The sequence below is a fragment of the Loxodonta africana genome, chromosome 14, assembly GCF_030014295.1.
Source record: "Loxodonta africana isolate mLoxAfr1 chromosome 14, mLoxAfr1.hap2, whole genome shotgun sequence".
Classification (NCBI taxonomy): domain Eukaryota; kingdom Metazoa; phylum Chordata; class Mammalia; order Proboscidea; family Elephantidae; genus Loxodonta; species Loxodonta africana.
The window spans coordinates 29,866,851-29,886,938 of record NC_087355.1 but is presented as its reverse complement, the minus strand read 5'-3'; the positions used below and the strand labels follow the sequence as shown (position 1 = coordinate 29,886,938).

Below are 20,088 nucleotides of genomic sequence, written 5' to 3'. Positions count from 1 at the left end.
TCAGAGTTTAGCCTTCACGCTAGAGATAATGGAGATCACTGAAGATTTTTAAGCAGAACAGTGCTATGATCAAATATGCATTTTTGAAAGATTGCTCTGGTTGCTATGAAAAAAAATTGAGATGGAAAAGCTGGAGACTGACAGATCAAGGAAGACTCAATTGCAGGGAATAATAAAAGTATAAATTAAAAATTGAAATGCTATTATATAATAGACTCAGAGCTTTCCATTACATTAATTCAGGACAGGAAATCATACCACCATGTACTTTTTTTTACAAATACTAAACATTATAAACCAACCTAATCAAACCACAAAATTTACAATGGGATATTATAAGGGAAAGGCCTCACTGGTTAAAAGAAAAAGACAAACTAATGTGATACGATTCCATTTTGCTCCCACTCTCTGTTACAGTGCTATTGGTAAATTATTGAGTACAACAGTTGGTGTGCTGAAGAGAGTTGAATTTATGTGACGTTTAAGAAGAGTTTACGTAGAGTATGGACTTTCTAGTGGCTCAAATGGTTAAGTGCTAGACTTTTGACCAACAGGTTGGTGGTTTGAACCCATTCACCTTTGCCTGCAAGACTGGAAAGCTAGGTCAGGCTGATCCTGTGTTCCAGTTCCTGTAGATAAAGGCCTGACTTTCCAGTCACTGCAGCCCCCAGAAGGCCCTTGGCATCCACCTTATACTACCTACCTGGCCTTGTAGGCATTTGAGTCTGTGGCTCTGCCAAAATTAATCAATAACGATTTTTAAAAGTATTCCATTCTCTTTGTTTCTGAATTGTTTTTCACTGTTTAAAAAAAAAAAGAAACACAAGGTGAGGTGTAATTAGTTACTTCATATGGCCCGTCTAGCCACAGATTTTGTAACTCCCACCAAATGATTGGGTGGGACCATGATAATAAGGTCCATGGAACCCTAATAAGGGAATTGGTCAGTTTTGCCATCCGGCTAGGCTTAAAATGAGCCATCACAGAGGTGGAAGGGAGGATCTCACCACAACCTTGAAAGAAGAGCCAGGAGTGGAGCGTTTCCTTTGGACCTGGGATTCCTGCACTGAGAAGCTCCTGGAACCAGGAGACTGAGAAAGAGAGAGACAGCACTATAACACTGAAGTGGCAAGAAGTGATGGCGGAGAAACAACAGCAGGAGAGACCTGAAGGAGGCTGCACAGTGGGTTTCCCAGCCCACAAAGCTAGAATTGAGCACCCTCAGACTGAGGCTTACTGGCAGAGTGGGGTGCCTCTGGGCACTTATTGGCAGAGCTAAAAGAGCTTTATAACTAACACTTGCCCAATCGGCTGAGGGGCCAGAGAGAGGCATGCCTTTGGGCACAGCTAAGAAGAGGCTACCCTGATGGAAAAACTATTCTGAGCTTTTCTGAACCTCAGTTTTAACATGTTACTTCCCTAATAAACACCATATTTGTGAGTATTACCTGTGAGTTCTGTGTGACAGTGGCAATGAATTATCAAACTCAGCAGAGAAGTAGAGGGTGCTGTGGGAGAGACAGTTGGTCTCAGAACTGGTAAAGCTGGCTGAAAGAGAAGGCATGTCTGACCTCTGCCTCATAGGAATCAGCCTTGGGCTATTGATCTTGATTCTCCCTCCCAGGTGTGAAGTTAGAGAAGATCAGATGCCACCCCCATGCCATTTTTATACAAGGATTTTGAAAATAATATACTGGAGGCTCTGAAACCTACTCTAAGAAAGGTATCCAAATGTTTTTTTGAGGAATGGTGGCATGAGTAAAAAGTAGGTGTATAAATTCACAAGTTAATAACTCTGAAGGGAGAAAAAAAATCTTGAAATATAATTTTGAATGTGTTAATATATTCATAGTACCTTATATTCATAACTGAGATCTAGAACATTATACAGGCACTCATATTGTTCAATGTGTGTCTATTCCAACATAAATTGTTAGTTTTAGAGGTCAGTTTCTTCTTGTGATCATACTGCTTTATCAGCATTACCAAAATATAGGTGATTTTTATACTTTGACAGTGTTTAATATATATTAGACAATACAGAGGAGGTTTGAACATATTGCAAATAAATGAAAGTATTTTTTATCAATGAATGTAGTATGAAAATTATCAAATTGTTGTCCTTGCAATTCAGATAAACCAAAAGAAACCAAACCCACTGCCGTCGAGTTGATTCCGACTCATAGCGACTACGTAGGACAGAGTAGAACTGCTCCATCGAGTGTCCAAGGAGCACCTGGCGGATTTGAACTGCCGACCTCTTGGTTAGCAGCCATAGCACTTAACCACTACGCCACCAGGGTTTCCCCAATTCACATAGTTTTTTTTTTCATTCACAATTCCAGAATACAAATAAAATTCAAAGCCAAGTGTAAAACTAACACCAACACTAGCCGATAAATAAACATGAAAACCAACAGTAAAACTAACACCCACACTAGCTGATAAAACATATTTTATGGACTCAAATAATCTGTCTGCCAAGATACATACTTACAAAATTGTACTTTCAGTGCTGCCTAGAAACCCTATTAGTCATCATAAATATTATTATAACCAAATACTCCCATAAACTACTATGCTGCAAATAAAAACAAGTGATTCTGGAATAATATCTACAGTCAGTCTTCTCAATTTCAAATTCTTTGTTTGTTGATTTGTTTATGGGATGGAATAAAATAACTAAAACGGATTTTACCACTAGAATTAAGATATTTTAAACTTAATGGTATTATTTAAATGGAAATATTAATAAGAAATTAACATGAGACTATTTCATATTTATCTAAATTCTGTTCCCCTTTACTGTCTTATTTCCTTGTCTCTTTATTTCTTAGCTATAGAACATCGAAGTGTATAAAAATCGGGGTGATGTTAAATCCTCTTAGAAACAATTTTTTTAAAGAAAGTTTCATTTCATCTTTATAGTGTTTTAAAACATCTAGATTACATGTGGTTTGTGAACCTTAAACTTCCCAGGGATAGAAACTGTCCCTTATACTTAAAGTAACATTTACAGCGTAGCCATATATGCTAGATAAAACCAAACCCATTGCCATCGAGTTGATTCTGACTCATAGCAACCCTATGACTCATAGCCCTCGAGTTGATCCCAACTCATATTGCCCCGATAGGGCAGAGTAGAACTGCCCCATATGGTTCCCAAGGATCACCTGGTGAATTCAAACTGCCAACATTTTGGTTAGCAGCTGTAGCTTTTAACCACTATGCCACCAGTGTTTTCATATGCTACTTATTACTATTAATATCAGATATTTTATGGAATAATCATAATAGTAGATTCGTTTAAGGGTATTTAAAAAATATTTAATTATATTGAAGTGAATGCATCTATAAAGTGGAATCACTCTATAGCTAGGATTTTTGAGAAGTGAAGTATTCCAGTTAATTTAATATCCTAAGTACCAACTTCTAAGATAATATTGGCTGTACCTTTACTGAGTGCCAATGATGTCCCAGGGACTGTGCTAAACATTGAAAATAGAACCACATCCATTTCCTCCTCCTATTCCTGACTCTCCTTCTTCTGTTGCTCCAAGCACATAGAGACCAATTGTTGTACCTTGGATGGCCACTTGCAAGCTTTTAAGACCCCAGGTACTACCAAAAAAAAAAAAAGTAGGAGGTAAAACAGAAGCACGAAACACCTTATTAGGCCAGTTAACTGGGCTGTCCCATGAAACCATGACCCTAAACCTCCAAACCAAGTAACAAAATCCCATGAGGTGTTTAGTTGTACATAAGCAGTTTCAGCAGCTACTCTTTTTTTTTTTTTTTGTCATTGTTGTAAATATTTCTATCACACAACTTTTGCCAACTCAACTTTTTGTAGGTGTACAACTTATTGGCAGCAATTACAATAATCAGCTATGCAACCCTACCCTTAATCAATGAGATTTTTCCATCACTGTAAACTGAAACTCAGTACTGCGTAAGCAATACCCATTGCCCTCGGGTTGATCCCAACTAATAATGGCCCTACAGGGCAGAGTGGAACTTCCCCATAGGGTTTCCAAGGCTGTAAATCTTTATGAAAGCAGACTGCCACAATTTTCTTCCTCAGAGCAGCTGGTATGTTCAAACCACCGAACTTTCAGTTAGTAGCTGAGCATTTTAACCACTGTACCACAAGGGCTCCATAAGCCATAGCCTCTCACCCCCTTTTCCCCTTCCTCCCACCCCTACCATGAGACCAGAAGAACTGGATGGTGCTGGCTACCATTACTGAGCATTTTGATCTAATATTCCATCGAAGAATTCTGATCAAAGGGGAAAAATTCAGAGCAGCATTTGAAGTTATTGTGGAATCCAGACTTTATGTAGCTTGAACACCCAAAACTACTGCCCTAGATTAAACCAAAAATATCCCCAGAAGTCTTCTTAAAGCCAACCAATAGTTTAACTAGTAAAGAATGTCTGCCTTGAGCATTATGCTTTTTTAAGATCTATCTATATGGATCAAATTGACAGCAGGAACTCAAAAGATTAGATAGGAAACTTAGGGGGCAGTGAGTTTATGTTAATGAGGGAGGAACAACTCAGAAAAAGAGGTGAGAATGGTTGCACAACTCGAAAAATGTAATCAGGTGCACAACTGAATTGAACATGTAGAAATTATTGAATTGTACATTTTGCTGTGTATATTTTCAACAACAATAACAAAAATAAAATAAATCGTTAAAAAGAAAGAAAGAAAATAGAATCACAATCTGATAGATATCTGTCCACAGGGAATTGTCAAGGTCTATTAGTGTGGTACATGCCACAAGAGACATGGTCATCCATTCATTCAACAAACTTACATAAAACACCTAAGGCAAGACAGCCACTGCGCTAGGCTCAAAAGATACCATTAACTTAACAGAAGTCTGAGACTTCAAGGATCTCATAGTGTGGGGAGAAGTTACCCAAAACAATTACAATAAAAGCATTTAATACCATAAGGACTTAATCCATGCAATTGACATTAGATAGAATATCCCTGGGGAAATAAAATCTGAGCTAAACTTGAAAGATGACATGGGAAAGGGTACTCTAGGCTGAAAGAACGGTATCTGCAGAGGTAGGCAACCTGAACATATGTCTTAATTACTAAGCACTGTTGTAACAGCAATACCAAAAATGGGTGGCTTTAAAAACTAAAACTTATTTTCTCAAAGTTTTGGAGGTTAAAAATCAAATCAATGTCTCAGCTGTGTCCATTCCTTCTGTAAGCCTCTCATACTTTCTGATGCCTGCTGGCAATCCTTGGCATTCCCTGGTGGTCCTTGGCATCTATCTGTCTTCCCTCTTTCTATGTCTTTGCATCCATTTTGCACATCTATAACTCAGGAGTGATTAGGTTTAGGATCCACCCTACTTTGGTATTAATACATTAATACAGCAAAAGAAAAACCTTATTTTCAAACAGGGTTACTTTTACAGGTACAGGGGTTAGGATTTCAACACATGTTTGGGGGGACACAATTCAATCCACAATGATATCTAAAAGACTTGAGGGTCCAGGATGCTCTGTGGGACACTTAAGGGACCTGAGAGTGGCAGGAAGTGGAGGGTGACACTAAGTTATGAGGAACCTTGTATTCCATACAGGGAAATTTGGACACTACCCTGAGGAAATGGGAAGTCACCGAAAATTTTTAATGAGAGTGACATACTTAGATCATTTTTTTCAGAAATACCTTCTAAGGAAGTTCTGTAGTCAAGGAGACAAGAAAGGGGAGCTAAACAAAGGCAGCAGGAATGGACAAGAAAGGATGGATATAAGCAAGCAGATCGTAGTACGCAGTGATTACCTTTATTATTCTCAGGTTTCTATCCTGGAGGATAGAATGGACAGTTATATATTCAGGGAGGATATAGAATGCGAAGAATGAGGTAGAAAATCAGTTTGTGTATGCTGAGTTTGAAATATCTTTGACAAACTCAGGTAGAAATGTATCATATCCTGTTGGAAAATAGGGTCTGGAACTTTAAGGTCATGCAGGTCTAGGGTGGAAACACAAGATGTGGGCGATCAATGTAAAGCTGATGGTTAAAGCCATTGGAGTGGATGAGGTGACTCAGGAAGTGAGTGCAGCTGAGAGGAGGGAGCCAAGGGTAGACAGGCAGAGGAAGAGAATCCAAAGAACGAGAAGGAAAAATCAAGTCTGTAAGAAAAGAAAATGACGTGAGGGGAAACACAGAAGGGAAAAAAGATACAAGAAAGAAAGAGTGATTAAGTGTCAAATGCTTTGGAGATGCCAAGTAAACTAAGTGTTGAGATGTACCTAAAATATTTTGCAAGACTGCATCCAAACCAAGTGGCCAGCAATAAGATATTGGTGGAATAAATTATAGGCCATCCACACAATGCAGATTTTACCCGCCGCCCCCGCCCCAAAAAAACCCAAAAAGCCTCTACCTTCTGGTATGGAAGATAACTGTTTTGTGATATGGAGGGAACTTTAAACTTTAGAACAGTACAACATACATTGTAAACTACCTTTAGTATGAGAAAGAAGGCAATTGGAATACACATACACAAACATACATATATGCAGTCATGCATATATACATATTCATATTTGTTATATTTGCAAAAAAGAAACACTAGAAGTAAAAATAAAAAGCCAGTATAAATGTTTACCTATTGGGGGAAGGAGAAAAGGGGCAGATGGTCAAAAGAGGTAGATAGAGGTTTCCACACAAAACTTCTGTGGCATAACTTTCTGTATAACTAAATAAAACAAACAAACAAAAAATTGGAAACAAATGAACCTAACTATATATCAAATTGGGAATATAACTTTAAAGAGAAAAAGATTGATTTTAAATCACTTTAGAATACAACATCTTGATGTTACGTATGTCCTTAGAAGGATGCATTCAAGCAATAGAAAGAAGTACGAAAACAGTTTAAACATACCCTGGACGTTATATGTTTTTATGTAATATCGGTATTGATATTTTGTAATTACTTTATTTATAAGCACCTATGGCTGCTAGCCAAAAAGTCAGCAGTTCGGATCCACCAGCTGCTCCTTGGGAATCTTATGGGGCAGTTCTCTTCTGTCCTATAGGGTTGCTATGAGTCAGAATTGACTCGACAGCAGTTTTTTATTGTTAAAGCAATATGTAATGAAGTTAATGATATTCAAAAGTCAGTATTTTCAGTGAAAGAGACAAAATTATAATTTAAAAAAATTCAGTGAAAAAAACTGAACTATTGAATGTAATTAGAAAGATCAATATAAAGTCATGATTTTTCCAGCTATAGCTCTTGAAATGGCCTAGCAGCAATAAGCATTTTTAGTGCCCAGAGTGTGGTTTCTAATGTAATACACTAAAAGAAACCAAAGCACAAATATAATAAATATTTTGGTGCCAGTCGGAGAATTTGAATCTGATCTGGGCAATAGATGATATAAAAATTTATTAAAATATAAAAAATCAAAGCCAAACCAGTTACCATGGAGTTGATTCCAGCTTATATGTGGCAACCTCATGCATGTCAGAGAACAACTCTGTGTTCCAAAGAATTTTCAGCGGCTCATTTTTCAGAAGTAGACCACCAGGAGGCCTTTCTTCCGCGGTGCCTCTGGGTGGACTCAAACCAACAACTTTTTAGTTAGCAGTCGAGTGTGTTAACCATTTGCCCCATCCAGGAACTTCGCTAAAATACAAAGATGGTTATTATTGACTGGAAACAAAACATGGTGCAGGACAATATGTATAATACAACCTAGTTTTGGTTAAAAAATATATATGCACACTTTGTGTGCAGAGAGAAATATATGCAGCATGGTATTAACAGCTGTAATCTCTGGGATGATCGTATGGAGTTTAAAGTTTTCAAAATTCTGCTTGTCTATAGTAAATGTTTAGTTTACATGTTCTGTTTTTTATAATTTAAGAAAAGGTTATTTAGGAAATAGCATCATGAATAACAACAACTAGCCAACTAGTTCATGGTCGACCTCAAACGTGGTCACCAAGGTTGCAGCGGGGTGAAAAATGGATGGGTGTGAAAATAGGAAGTGTAAAAGACTCAAAATGAATGGGGTACATAGGAAGGAAAGGAGGAAAGAGAGTTCCTAGAGGAGTCCTTGGGTGGTGTGGACGGTTTAGCACCTGACTACTATCAGAAGGACAAGCCTGGTGATCAGCTTCTGAAAGATCTCAGCCTTGAAAACCTTACGGAGCAGTTCTCTGCAGACGTGTGGTCGCCGTGAGTGGGAATGAACTCTCGGCAACTAACAACAGAAGCAGATAGCTCGACGTCTCCAGACATGCTCCTGCATTAGAGCTGGATCTGACTTTCCTCCCCCAGGAATGTACTTCTCACGATATCCACATATGCCTCACTCATTCACCTCCTTTAAGTCTTTGCTCAAATGTCTCCTTTTCACTGAGGCCTATTTAAAATCGTACAACGCTCCTTTCCACTGCCACACACATGCCACACACATATCCCGTTACCCTAATCCTATTTTTTCTCCATAAACCAAACCCAAATCCATTGCCACGAAGTTGATTCGGACTCGTAGTGACCCTATAGGGCAGAGCACAACTGTCTCCTAGGGCTTTCAGGGAGCAGCTGGTAGATTTGAACTGCAGACCTTTTGGTTAGCAGCCATAGCTCTTAACCACTTTGCAACAGGACTCCATTTTTTTCCATAGAGTTTAATAAACTTCTAACATTTTATATAATGTTTACTTCTTTATTGTTTATTGTCTATCGCCTTCACTAAAATTTAGATTTTAATTTAGAACTCTACTTAGTAGAAATTATTTTTGTCTGTTTCATATACCTATATGTTTCAAGCCTTTAGAACTGTGTATGGCACAATTGATAAATGTGTTGAAATAAAGGAAGAGTTATTTAGAGTTGCGGGAGACTTGAGCACGTTTATGTACTGAACTTGACTATTCCCAGGAAGAAAAATGAGCCTGCTTAACCAAGTGAAGCATGATAGAAGGAGTCCTTTGCAGTACCTTTGTGTCTTTCTAGAGTTATGTATAGTACAATAGTGAAAAGCTCATTAAAGCTGTTCAGGAAGTCTTACAAGCCAACGAAAGCATGAAACTGATTACCATTATGCGTCCATACTCGAAGGTGCTATTTGAGCCTTATTTTAGTAACATAAAATGCATTGTCAGAGCAAACAGCTACACAACACTTTTGTTGGTGATTTTGCACTGGGAGAAACTCATCGCCTTGGCAACAACGCATTTCAGAAGCACACAGTGGTTGAGCCAGTGCTTACGACTATCATGGCAAAGCAAAGTTCCAGTTAACTCCGTTTACTGATAAAAAAACCAAAAAACGTTTTTTTTTTTTTTTTTTAAATTAGCTGGACCTAAACAATGCGAGAAGTATGAAGACAGAACTGCTGAAGAGTCTACTTGCAAGAACAGGTTTCTATGAGGTTTATTTCATTTTACAGTTTCTATAAGGATTTCATGGGAAGAAGAAGGGATTGTCTGAAGTCAAATGCAAGCTAACAAAACAAATATTAAGGGCATCAAGGGCCTAAAAAGACCCAGAGAAAAATTAAAGTCGAAAAGATAGTAGTTCTAATCAGGATTAAAACAACAACAATAGTATGAAAATGACCTGCTTAATACTCGGAGAACTTCCTAGTTTCCACCTCCTGAGATCTCTGGATCTCTGAACCTTCCTGTTTTTTGATATTGATTGTTGTGACTCTTGAAAGCCTTCAATTTTTGTTTTTGTTTTTGGATTTTATTTTAAAGTCACTGACTTAGAGCTGGCTGTTATCAGAGGATGCCTGCAAAGTCTCAACATCTTGATCTAGTCTCAACATTTCGATCATTCTTAAATGGTCAATACACCGTACGCAATATTTGTGGTGTGTATGTGGTTTTTCTGGAGGGGCGGGAGGGGATTAAGTCTCATTGCAGGCCACTTAGACCATGTAAATAAAGTGAAAAAAAGAAAAAATTATATATATATATATACACACACACACATGAAACCCTGGTGGCGTAGTGGTTAAGTGCTATGGCTGCTAATCAAAGGGTCAGCGGTTCAAATCCGCCAGGCGCTCCTTGGAAACCCTATGGGGCAATTCTACTCTATCCTATAGGGTCACTATGAGTCAGAATCAACTTGACAGCAAAGGGTTTTATTAATTTATTTTTTTTGGTATATATATATATATGGAAACCCCGGTGGTATAGTGGTTAAGTGCTACAGCTGCTAACCAAGAGGTTGGCAGTTCAAATCCACCAGACACTCCTTGGAAACTCTATGGGGCGGTTCTACTCTGTCCTATAAGTTCACTATGAGTTGGAATCGACTTGACAGCAGTGGGTTTGGTTTCAGTTTATATATATATATTCAGTAGTTCATAATATAAATTCAAATAGCTTAATACATAGAAACATTTGTATTTGGTAAACAATCCTAATTTCATGAAGTCTATTTTTAGAATATCAAAGTTATGATATCATAACTCAGAGCATGAGAATGACACAGAATATCATTTTGAAAAGAGGAAAATAACAGAAATAGGAAAGTTTACATTTCGTTAGTTAAAATAATGTTTTGCCAAGGACAGAGCGGGGATTTTTTAAAAAATTGGTCAAAAAAAAAAAATCCAACAAGGAAGACATGATTAGAAAACTTGTTAAACATTACAGAGAATTGCTGACATAGAAAAAGAAACAAGAAAACCAAGGCATACAGGTGCCATTTCACAGAGCAGATTACTCAAGAAAATATGACACTCTGCTCCATTGTCTGAAGAAATCATTGTCTGCTACACCACACTAAAAGACTCTGCGTTTTGGTCTCCTGATAATTTCAATTTTTGTGCTCTTCTCATTGAAGCGTATATGTCACTGTCAGCCAATATATTAAATCTTGGGCAAGCAAGTTAATGGTACTTCCAGGATGCCAGTTAATTGACACATTATTGTCACAGAGCAAGAGCTGATACCCTAGGAACTTAGGGTAGTGCAAGATCCTTTTGTATTACTTTAATGACATTACTGTTGCAATCCACTTCATCACCCCATGTCATATACAAGTTAATAGATGTTCTGAGGGTCCAGTCACAGTGAAAGCAAAGACAAATGTGCTGGGACAAACCTGGCTTGCCTGAAGGAGAGGCAGATTTGACTAATTTTCTATCTAACAATAAAATGATTTAAATAGGACAGACAGCCCCCTATAATAGGAAAATAAGTCTAAATTTATATTAAGTATAAGAATTCTTACATGCAAACCAGAACATTAGACCATATCAGGGTCAGTCCATGGGTGGTACTGTAACATCCCTGGAAGCTGACACAGGCTTGTTCAGAGCAGCAAGCCAACACTTGTGTCGTTCGCTTTCTTCCTTTCCCACAAATCACACCTGGGTAGAATCTGTAACTTGAAAGGTGTTCTGTTGAGTACTGAGAATTCCAAGTTAAATAAGACACTGTCACTGCTCTCCGTGATCTCACAAGAACTCTACATCTTCACGTACTAACTGATAAAAGCGAATGGGATCCGTCCAGGTGTTTTAAAGGCAACAAAGCAAAATATTTTTCCATTTTTTTTCAAATAGTTTGCATAAAGAAAATTGTCATAGGTGTAATCATCTCTAATTAATCTTCTCTAAAGGCAGTGGTCAAAAGCATAAAAGAAAAACAAAAACAAACCCGTTGCCATCGAGTCAATTCTGATCATGGTGATGCGACGTGTCCCTCCAGATTCTGGCATATCAGAGATACTTCTAATTAGCAACCAAACACATCCACTAAAACAACAAAGGGCTGGATTACCCAAATTATACAAATTACAGCTACTCCTTCTAAAGGGTGATTTGAGAAATACTAGATTTCTTTTCTTAGACAGGCTGATGACATTTGATCCAGAAATAGACAAGCAAACATTTGAATAAGAAGTATAAAATTTGGCACCTAATTTATAGTGGAGATTGATTGTTTAGAATTACAGAATTTAAAGATTGAAATGGGAGATAATAAGAAAAAAAAATCAGGTACCTCGGGTTTCCTGGTTCCGTGACTTCCTAGTTCCATAGAACCTAATTTTATCAGCTTATATACAAATATGATCAATTCCGTTCCTTATTTGAAAATGAAAAATTTCCTTAAGCCTTAGGTGTCTTTCAAACCACTACCTAGTCATTTTATCATTACCAAACATTTAAAAAAATTTTCTCCTCTCACTTCATTGGCTTCTTTCCCCACCCCTCACAAACTGGAATATTGCTGTTTACAATGCTCTTCCGAAACTGTTCTCATGAAGACCATGGACAATCTCTTACCTGCCAAATTCAGGGGATACACTTTTCAATCTTCATCTGGCCCAGCCTCTTCGTGGCATTTGGAAATACTGACTACTTGAACTATTCTGAAACTACCCTCCTTTGCCTTCTGGGATACTGCTTTACCTGGAGCTCCTATTTTGCTGTTCCTGTTTGTCAGTTTTGTTGGTGGGTGCCCGTTCCTCCATCTGCTCCTGAATGCTGATGGCTCAAGGTTTCTCCTGGCATTGCATTCTCCTCTCGTCTCTTATCTCATGTGCAGGTTGGATAACTTCATTCATTTCCATGCTCTAGCTATCACTGGTATGGTGACATACACATCTCCACAGGGTTCCTAACATTCTGACATGGTCATTATGATTTAGACTAAAGAACAAATCACTTTCTTTTCTACTTGTGTTATGCTTAAAACTGACAGTCTCATCTTACACCTGGGCTTCACCCATGAAATTAAGTATGTTTTATTGCTGAATGCCAGTCAGCCTTCCAGAAACAAATAGTTTGTATAGGGTTCAAACAATCGCAGTTTTGAGAAACAACAGAAGAATACCCAATTCCCTTTAGGAAGCTAGCAAGACCTGAAAAAAACATCCCAATCTCACTTGGATATAAAATAAAGAACAAACATATCCCAATCATGAATATAATTGCAAAATTCTGAATTAAATATTAGCAACTTGAATTCAGTATTCTGTTACATTTATAGTTTATCCGGAAATGCAACCAGAAAACATATGATCATGTAAGTAGATGCTCGGCATTCATGTGATAAAATTCAAAGCTCGTTCCTGAGCTCCGTCTTGAAAATCGAAGAGACTTGATTTAGAATCATAGGTCATTCACATATAGCTATTATTATTCTGGACAGGTGAACTTTTCTTGGACTATTTTGGACTCTAGTTTCACAATATATAAAACAGAACTAGACTACCTGGTTCAAGCAGTGCCTCATCCTTCCCTTTTCATGATACTCTTGATCCTTGAAACTACACACTTGACGTCTGTTTTCCCCACCAGACTGAAAATGTTTCCAAGACATTCATTGCTATTCACAGTGTGGAGCTTCATACATGTGAGTGTTCATGACCAGCTAGAGAATTTGCAGGGCCCAGTGCAAAGTGAAAATGGTAGGCCTCTTGTTGAAAAATAATGAAAAACTTCAAGATAGCGACAGCAGAACACTAAACCAAGCAGAGGGCCCTTCTAAGTACCGGGCCCTGCATCACTATGCACTTCACACATCCATAAAGTCGGCCCTGTGTGTGTGTATTTTTACTCTGTTCAACATAATGCCTGGAAAATTAAGTCATAGAGGCTCCAGAAAATATCTATGGGTAGAAAGATAGAATTCAGATCTCAGAGCAGAAAAAGTGGTCATATCAAGCAGCATAAAAGTAGTTCAGCTAATTGATCAAGAAATATTTTTGGGTTCTCAGCAATTGACTATTGAAGATTGTAGATTGTAGTACATTTAAAAAAAGACATTGGGTAACCTTCAAATATTCACTCTTTAAGTTGACATTCTATCTTTTATTTCATTTATTTTTCTATTATGTTGCATTAATCATTCTGAGAATGTTATTTTCCCTTTTAATATTTATTGGTCATAATTCATAAAATCTATGTATTATTTTGGTTCCTTTTTGACTTTTCTGCACAATTCCCTGAGTCCAGGAGTGAACATGGTAATAACTACTCCCCTTCTCTAATCATAAAACGTTGTTGTTGGCTGCCTGGAAGTTATTTTTGACTCGTAGCAATCCCACGTAACATGGTAGAGCTGCCCCACAGTGTCTCCTAGGGTGTCATCTTTATAAGAGCATATCTCCAGGTCTTTCTCCCACAGAGCCGCTGGGTGGGCTCAAACTGCCAACCTTCAGTTAGCAGCCAAGGGCTTAACTGTTACGCCACCAAGGCTCCTTCATAAAACATTAACATTTAAAAAATTCATAAAACATTTAGTCCTTGTCCATCTGTCTTATGAAGAGTAATGTTCAGTTTATCAAATATCAAGCACTGATTTGAAACTTCATTTTTAAACTTCTCATATACTAATTCTATCATAGGCAGAAAAGTAATAGTTGATATAATTACAATGTACTCTTTCATATAACTATAAACATATTGTGCTTTATCAATATTTTCTTCAGAGAGATACTTTATATTTGGTGTCAGGATCTAGTGAATTTCTATCTCCTGTCTTGCAGCTCAGGATGGTTTTCCCTCATGTTTCCCAAAAGTGTGCTTAGGCACAAGCTCTTATTTTGCCAGCTTCATGGTGATTGCATCAAAAAGGAGGATGGATTTCCTCCTGAGCAAGTTATTGATGGATACTCTTATACTCTGTCCCTGAAAAGTAAAAAAAAGAAAGAAAGAAAGAAAGTGCAGGCATACGCTGAGTGAAAGAAGCCAGTTTGAAAAAGCTACATACTGTATGATTCCAACTACATGACATTCCAGAAAATTATATATAGTAAAACCATAAAGACACTAAAAAAAAAATCAGTGCTTGCCGGGGAGTGAGGGGAAGGGAAAGAGGGATCAATAGGAGGAGCACAGCTTTGTTGGGCTGAGAAACTATTCAGTACAATATTGTAATAGTGGACAGTATGCATTTGGCAAAACCCATGGGATTGTACATCACACAGAGGGAATCCAAATGTAAATTACAGGTTTTAGTTAATAATAATGTATCAATACAGGTTCAAATCTATCACAGGAATGCAAGACATTAGTAATAGAAGTAGTACGCAGGAGGGAGGGAGGTATATGAGCACTTTCTACTTTCTAAAAAAGTCGATTAAAAAATTAGCTCCTTATAAGTTTGTAAGTAAAAATCCATCATACATATGTCAAAATATATACATATAAAGTTATTGTTTTACATAAATGTCATAGAAAATTGGAAAATAATTAAAAAAAATAACTGCCATATTTTTTTTAAAAGTGCATGCTATGAGTAACTATAGACTTTATGCTGCAGTCAGGGATTTGGAATGTAAATAGATGATAGATACCTAGATAGCCAACCAACCTAGGGATGTTTGGTTATAATTATAGGATTTGATTTTAAAAGTTACTCCAGCCCATGCTTCTCCATTTGCTCCAGTCCAATGGAAATACTTGGATTTTCCTAACCCATTCTCTCTCCTGCTCTCATTTGCTCTCCTCATCCTCTTCCTCACACATGTTCTCATTCATGTGTTCCCACTCAATTGTTCTCTTTCATTCTATCATTCAGCAATACTTCCTGAATGATGGCCACCTGCCTAAGTGGAAGTAAGCTTGGCTGAGCACTGCAAAGAAAAAGGCCAGTGTGGATGGAATACAGTACAGAGGGTTGAGAAGGTCAGCTCGGGCTGTAGGAGCCAGATCCTGCAGGGTATGGGAGACCTGGTACCAGTGACAAGTCATTGAAGGTAGGAAAAGTAAATCAGATACTCTGCAGCTCAGAGGAGAATGGGGGTGGGGTAAGAATAAAAGCTGGAATGCCCCTTGGAATGTAGATAATAATGGTTTCCCCTAGGTGACTGCAATAGAAAAAGACAGAGTGGGCAGATTGGACTCAAGGATTATTTTGGTGGGAAAGCCAACAGGACTCACCAATGGATAGGATGTGGCAAGTGAGACTCAGGTCTGAGCAACTCTGTCTCGCTTTCTAATTCATTGCAATTTTCTCTCTTTCTCCTTTACCTCTTTTCCAGGCCTGTGTTCCCACCCTAACAGAATCTGGTAAGCCCTTAACCATCCCCAGTTTAATTCCTGCTCAGTTCTCAATTTTAGAAGTCACAAACTCCAGAAACCTTTCCAGAGCCCACCATACCGGGGCAAAGGTATATCCACATTGATGTTGGCTCCCTCCTGGCTTTGATGTCTACATTATTGCGTTATTTCCAAGAACACCTAACTCAGAGGGCTTCCAAGCATGAGCGCTAGAGCCCTAATGCAGGTGGTTTGTGTCTAGGCTTCGTTACTAGCTAGCTAAATGAACTCTGGCAAGTTACTGCAGGAAGCCTCAGTTCCCACAGAGGTAAAAGAGATGAGAAGTGTCTACCTTGCATAGTGTTTTGCATGAGATAATGTGTGTAAAATGTTTATTGCAATACAGGTGCAGAACCAATGCTAGAGAAATGTTACTAGGATTGCTCCTGTTGTCATTAATTTACATGCCCCACCTTCCTCTAAGCAGGGTCGGACAATAGTTGCAGGGTATCAAAAACTAAAGTAGAAAATACTGAGGTAATTCTGGCCTAAAATGAACACTTTTCTGACACGGTCAATATGGGCAGTTGGGTTTATTAACTAAGATAAATCAGTCATAGTTACTTAGCTCTTATAATCAGGCTCCGTGCCCTCCACTTAATCTGGGGCTCGATTCTCAGGTCCAAGTGATATCACTTACCACATTAGGTGGACTCACAGGGTTATTTTTCCTGTAAGGTACCACGTGGGCAGGTGCATTACAGAAGTCAAAGCCAAAAGAGACTGATTAGAAAGGTTGAAGAGGTGCAGGGCGTGACGTTCTTAACCATTCTTCACTTCCTTTTTTTTTTTTTTTTTTTTTTACAAGACCTTGGCATCGTCCCCCACATCCGAGGCAGGAGCTCTTCCGTGGCGACTGCTTGCAATAGCCTAGTGTGTTCCCTGCACATTTGTGGCTTCTGTGGACAGATTAGTAACCGATGTTTTTAGGTCCCAGTCGCCTAGCGTTGCCAAGACTGTTAGAGGTCATCTAGAAAAATCTTTTGCACAATTGCTCTGATTCAGAAGGACCAGCTGCTTTCGCCTGCCGTATTTTGGAAATTTGCGCCCTCCTCTGGTCTTGGTCCAGGTGCACAAGAAGCGCTAAGGGACGACGCAGGTGCCCCGGAGAGGAAGAGTGAAGACACCCTCGTGATGAACCCAAAGACCGAACCTGCAGACCAAGCGCAAAGCAGAAACTGAAAGTACACTGCCGACCGATCCCACGGAAGTTATGGAAAAGGCAAAGCACAGAGCCCGGCCGTGGTATGTGCCGCCCCCACTGGGATGGATGAAACAGCAGGCGCGGCGTGGGTGAGAGCAACCAGCTGCAGATTGGCCCTGCCCGGCGCGCCTCCGGGCAACTCCGCGGAAGACCAGGGTCCTGAGAGAGACTATGGGCGGTGAGAGCTTGCTGCTGCTGCTGTTGCGGTCATCATGACTTCGCCCACCTCCCGCAGACCATGTTCCATGGTAAGCGCACTTGCCTCTCCCCGGCGCACCGGTACGCGCGCCCGCCACGCCGGGGAACTCCGGGACGCGCTACCGGCCCCCACGCCCAGGCGCGTCCGGGAACAGTCTGGCCTCGCACTTTGGACCTGACAAGAGCACTGGCTCTCTCACGCGCAGCCGTCAACTGCCCCTGATTACTGTCGCCCATAGCTACGTGCACCCGGGGCTTCAACGCCTGCCGGCTGCGTGACAGTCCCCGACGCCTGTTTTCTGTTCGGAGACCTAGCGCTGTAGCCTCCGCGCCGCTCGACCGTGGCAGCCTGAAGCCAGGTCGCATGGGTAGCCAGTGACTCTCTGTCCATCTTTCTCTCTGCTCCCAGACAGCGCTGTCTTCTGCCACCCCGGTGTCCAACCCGACCTTCCCTTGGCCCTGGTCGCGCCAAGTTACTCACAGGCGCCCTGGGATCAGCGACTAGCTAGGCTCTTGCAGCTCCGAACTGCCTGGAGAAGTGAAAGCGAAGCTCCCATGGGACGGGCTTTTAAACCCCACGGGGACAGATCCCTGGAAAACCCCTTTTTTCCCCTTAGTGAGGTTGGGAGTTTCCAACTGGGGCTGTACCTTGCGCGTTTTGCTGGGAACCCATGTCCTCGGGCTGACACTGAGAAATGCCAATTTCAGGGTTTTGTTTTTTTTTTTTTTTTTTCCTATATGAGCGCTACTTATTGGAAGCAGAGTTAAATAGGCGTGATTCTGAATTCTAGAGCCTTGCCGAGATCTAGTATCTTTTCTTTAAGTGGAATACGATATTAAAATTGACAATGGCAGAGTTGAGGCAGGCTGGATTCCGTTGGCAGCCGTTTGGGCAAATGGGAAGAGCTAAAAAGTTTCCTGGAAGAAAAAAGTGGGGAAAGGGATGTGAAGGGGAGTCTCTGGTGAGGGAAACTGGAATGTTTTACAGTAATTACTTCCTCAAGCAAAAGAAGGTGGAAGTGGGAGGGGGGAATAGCGAGCGGGCTGTTCTTTCCTACCATGCCTGATCAGTGCGCTTTTCCCAGCTACTCCGTTAGATCCTAAGAACCCTTCCTCCTCACATGTGTATTAAATAATCTAAAACTGACGCAGGCAAGAAGTACAGGCTCACTAATAAAAAAGAGCGGGGAGAGGAGGAGTATTGAAGACAGCGTATTATGGAAGATTTGTAATGGATGTATGTCCTCCAGGGATTTCATATAGAATTAGAGATTGAGCACATCTCTGTTTTCCTTACAACGCCCATAGTTCTCTTGCAATAACTTCTTTCTGGACTCCCAGTTCTGATCCTTGCATCAACTCTTATTTAATGGGGAGAGGCAAAACATGAAAAGGAAATTAAGGTGTGCGTAATTAACAATGAACTTATATTACCTTCGGTATATCTACATTAATAATGCACCATAAATTGCTACTAGCAAACAAAATATTAGAATTCTAAACTTCTAATAATAATGATTATAATGAGTGGCTGTCTGTATTTTGTTCCAGGAGATTTCACTAGAAATTTATGAATGGGTTTATATTTTACCTTTTTATTTTGTTACTTCTTTTGGGAGTTGGAGTAGTTGAGGACCTACTATGTGATCCTCAGCTGTGCTGTCTGCTTTAAGTAATCATATCTGAAGATAGAAAAATAGAATAGTAAAAAAAGAAAAAAGAGAGATTAGAAAGACTAAACAGGTATAAAGGAGAATTACACATGGCACCACATCAGTGTGTAAGTATCTTAAACAAATGGAGAAGCTTATCTCATGGGAACAATTTACATGATGTCATATTTGTGCTCGTACTTGGGAGAATTTCCTCAGGTCCACCCCGGGATTATAACCTAGTGTAATGAGAGGGAATACTTAGTGTCTTTATTTATTTATTTTTTCTAAAGTAAGAGTGTATAATGTGTAGTTTCAGAGCTCAGCCAGGAAGTACTTTCTACATTCCATTTGACAACACATACACAGTTACTTTTATAGGAAGCTGTATAGCTCAGTGGCCCATAGCTTGGTTCCTGGCCTCTTCAGCCTGACAGTCTTATATTTCAATCCTAGCTCTTACCAGACACATTCTATGTGTGGGGAAAAAAAAAAATTCATCATGCCCCAGATTCTCCATCTATAAGATGTTAATAGTTCATTGTACTTACCTCACGAAGAGGTTATGGAATTAAGTGAAATATTACATACATTATAATGGATGGCTACAGAAATTTCTTTAAGTGTTTATCATGGCATTTGTGGATAGAATTTTTAGCCTAATCTTAATATTGATTGTAGCAAATATTAGCCATCTTTATCTGAACATAATCAAATTCAAAAAATTAATTTCTGTACAATATATGGTTATTTTTCACTGTTTATTAGTTTACCTTTTTTTTTCTTCATTCATCTATGTGATTTTAACAAGTGTTTGTATTAAAGGTATTAAAGCCAAGTCTTATCTATTCAATTAATGTCTTTCATTCCATCCTGAATGTCTTTTGACCATTTTACATTTAATTCCCTGAAAATAATCTATGTAATATGTGTAATGGACATTCAATATACATTTATGGGTCTTAAA

The 20,088-nt window shown here is 39.1% G+C and overlaps 1 protein-coding gene and 1 long non-coding RNA gene across 3 annotated transcripts in view; one reads left to right on the top strand and one right to left on the bottom strand.

Moving 5' to 3' along the window:
• Positions 1 to 17,351, bottom strand: part of LOC135227617 (uncharacterized) — a 41,082-nt gene extending 23,731 nt beyond the window's left edge. Inside the window, exons 1-2 of one of the 2 annotated variants that reach the window (XR_010317785.1) lie at positions 16,708 to 17,351; positions 704 to 800 (exon numbers count right to left, since the gene is read on the bottom strand). This is a non-coding gene — a long non-coding RNA (uncharacterized LOC135227617). The remainder of the gene's footprint in view (positions 1 to 703; positions 801 to 16,707) is intronic. The other variant, XR_010317784.1, reaches the window with a different exon arrangement.
• A 58-nt stretch (positions 17,352 to 17,409) lies between these two features.
• IL7 (interleukin 7) overlaps positions 17,410 to 20,088 on the top strand; it is a 63,510-nt gene continuing 60,831 nt past the window's right edge. The window contains exon 1 of the mRNA XM_023545814.2: positions 17,410 to 17,519. Within this exon, the coding sequence (XP_023401582.1) occupies positions 17,510 to 17,519 (10 nt within the window). The 5' untranslated portion in view covers positions 17,410 to 17,509. The remainder of the gene's footprint in view (positions 17,520 to 20,088) is intronic.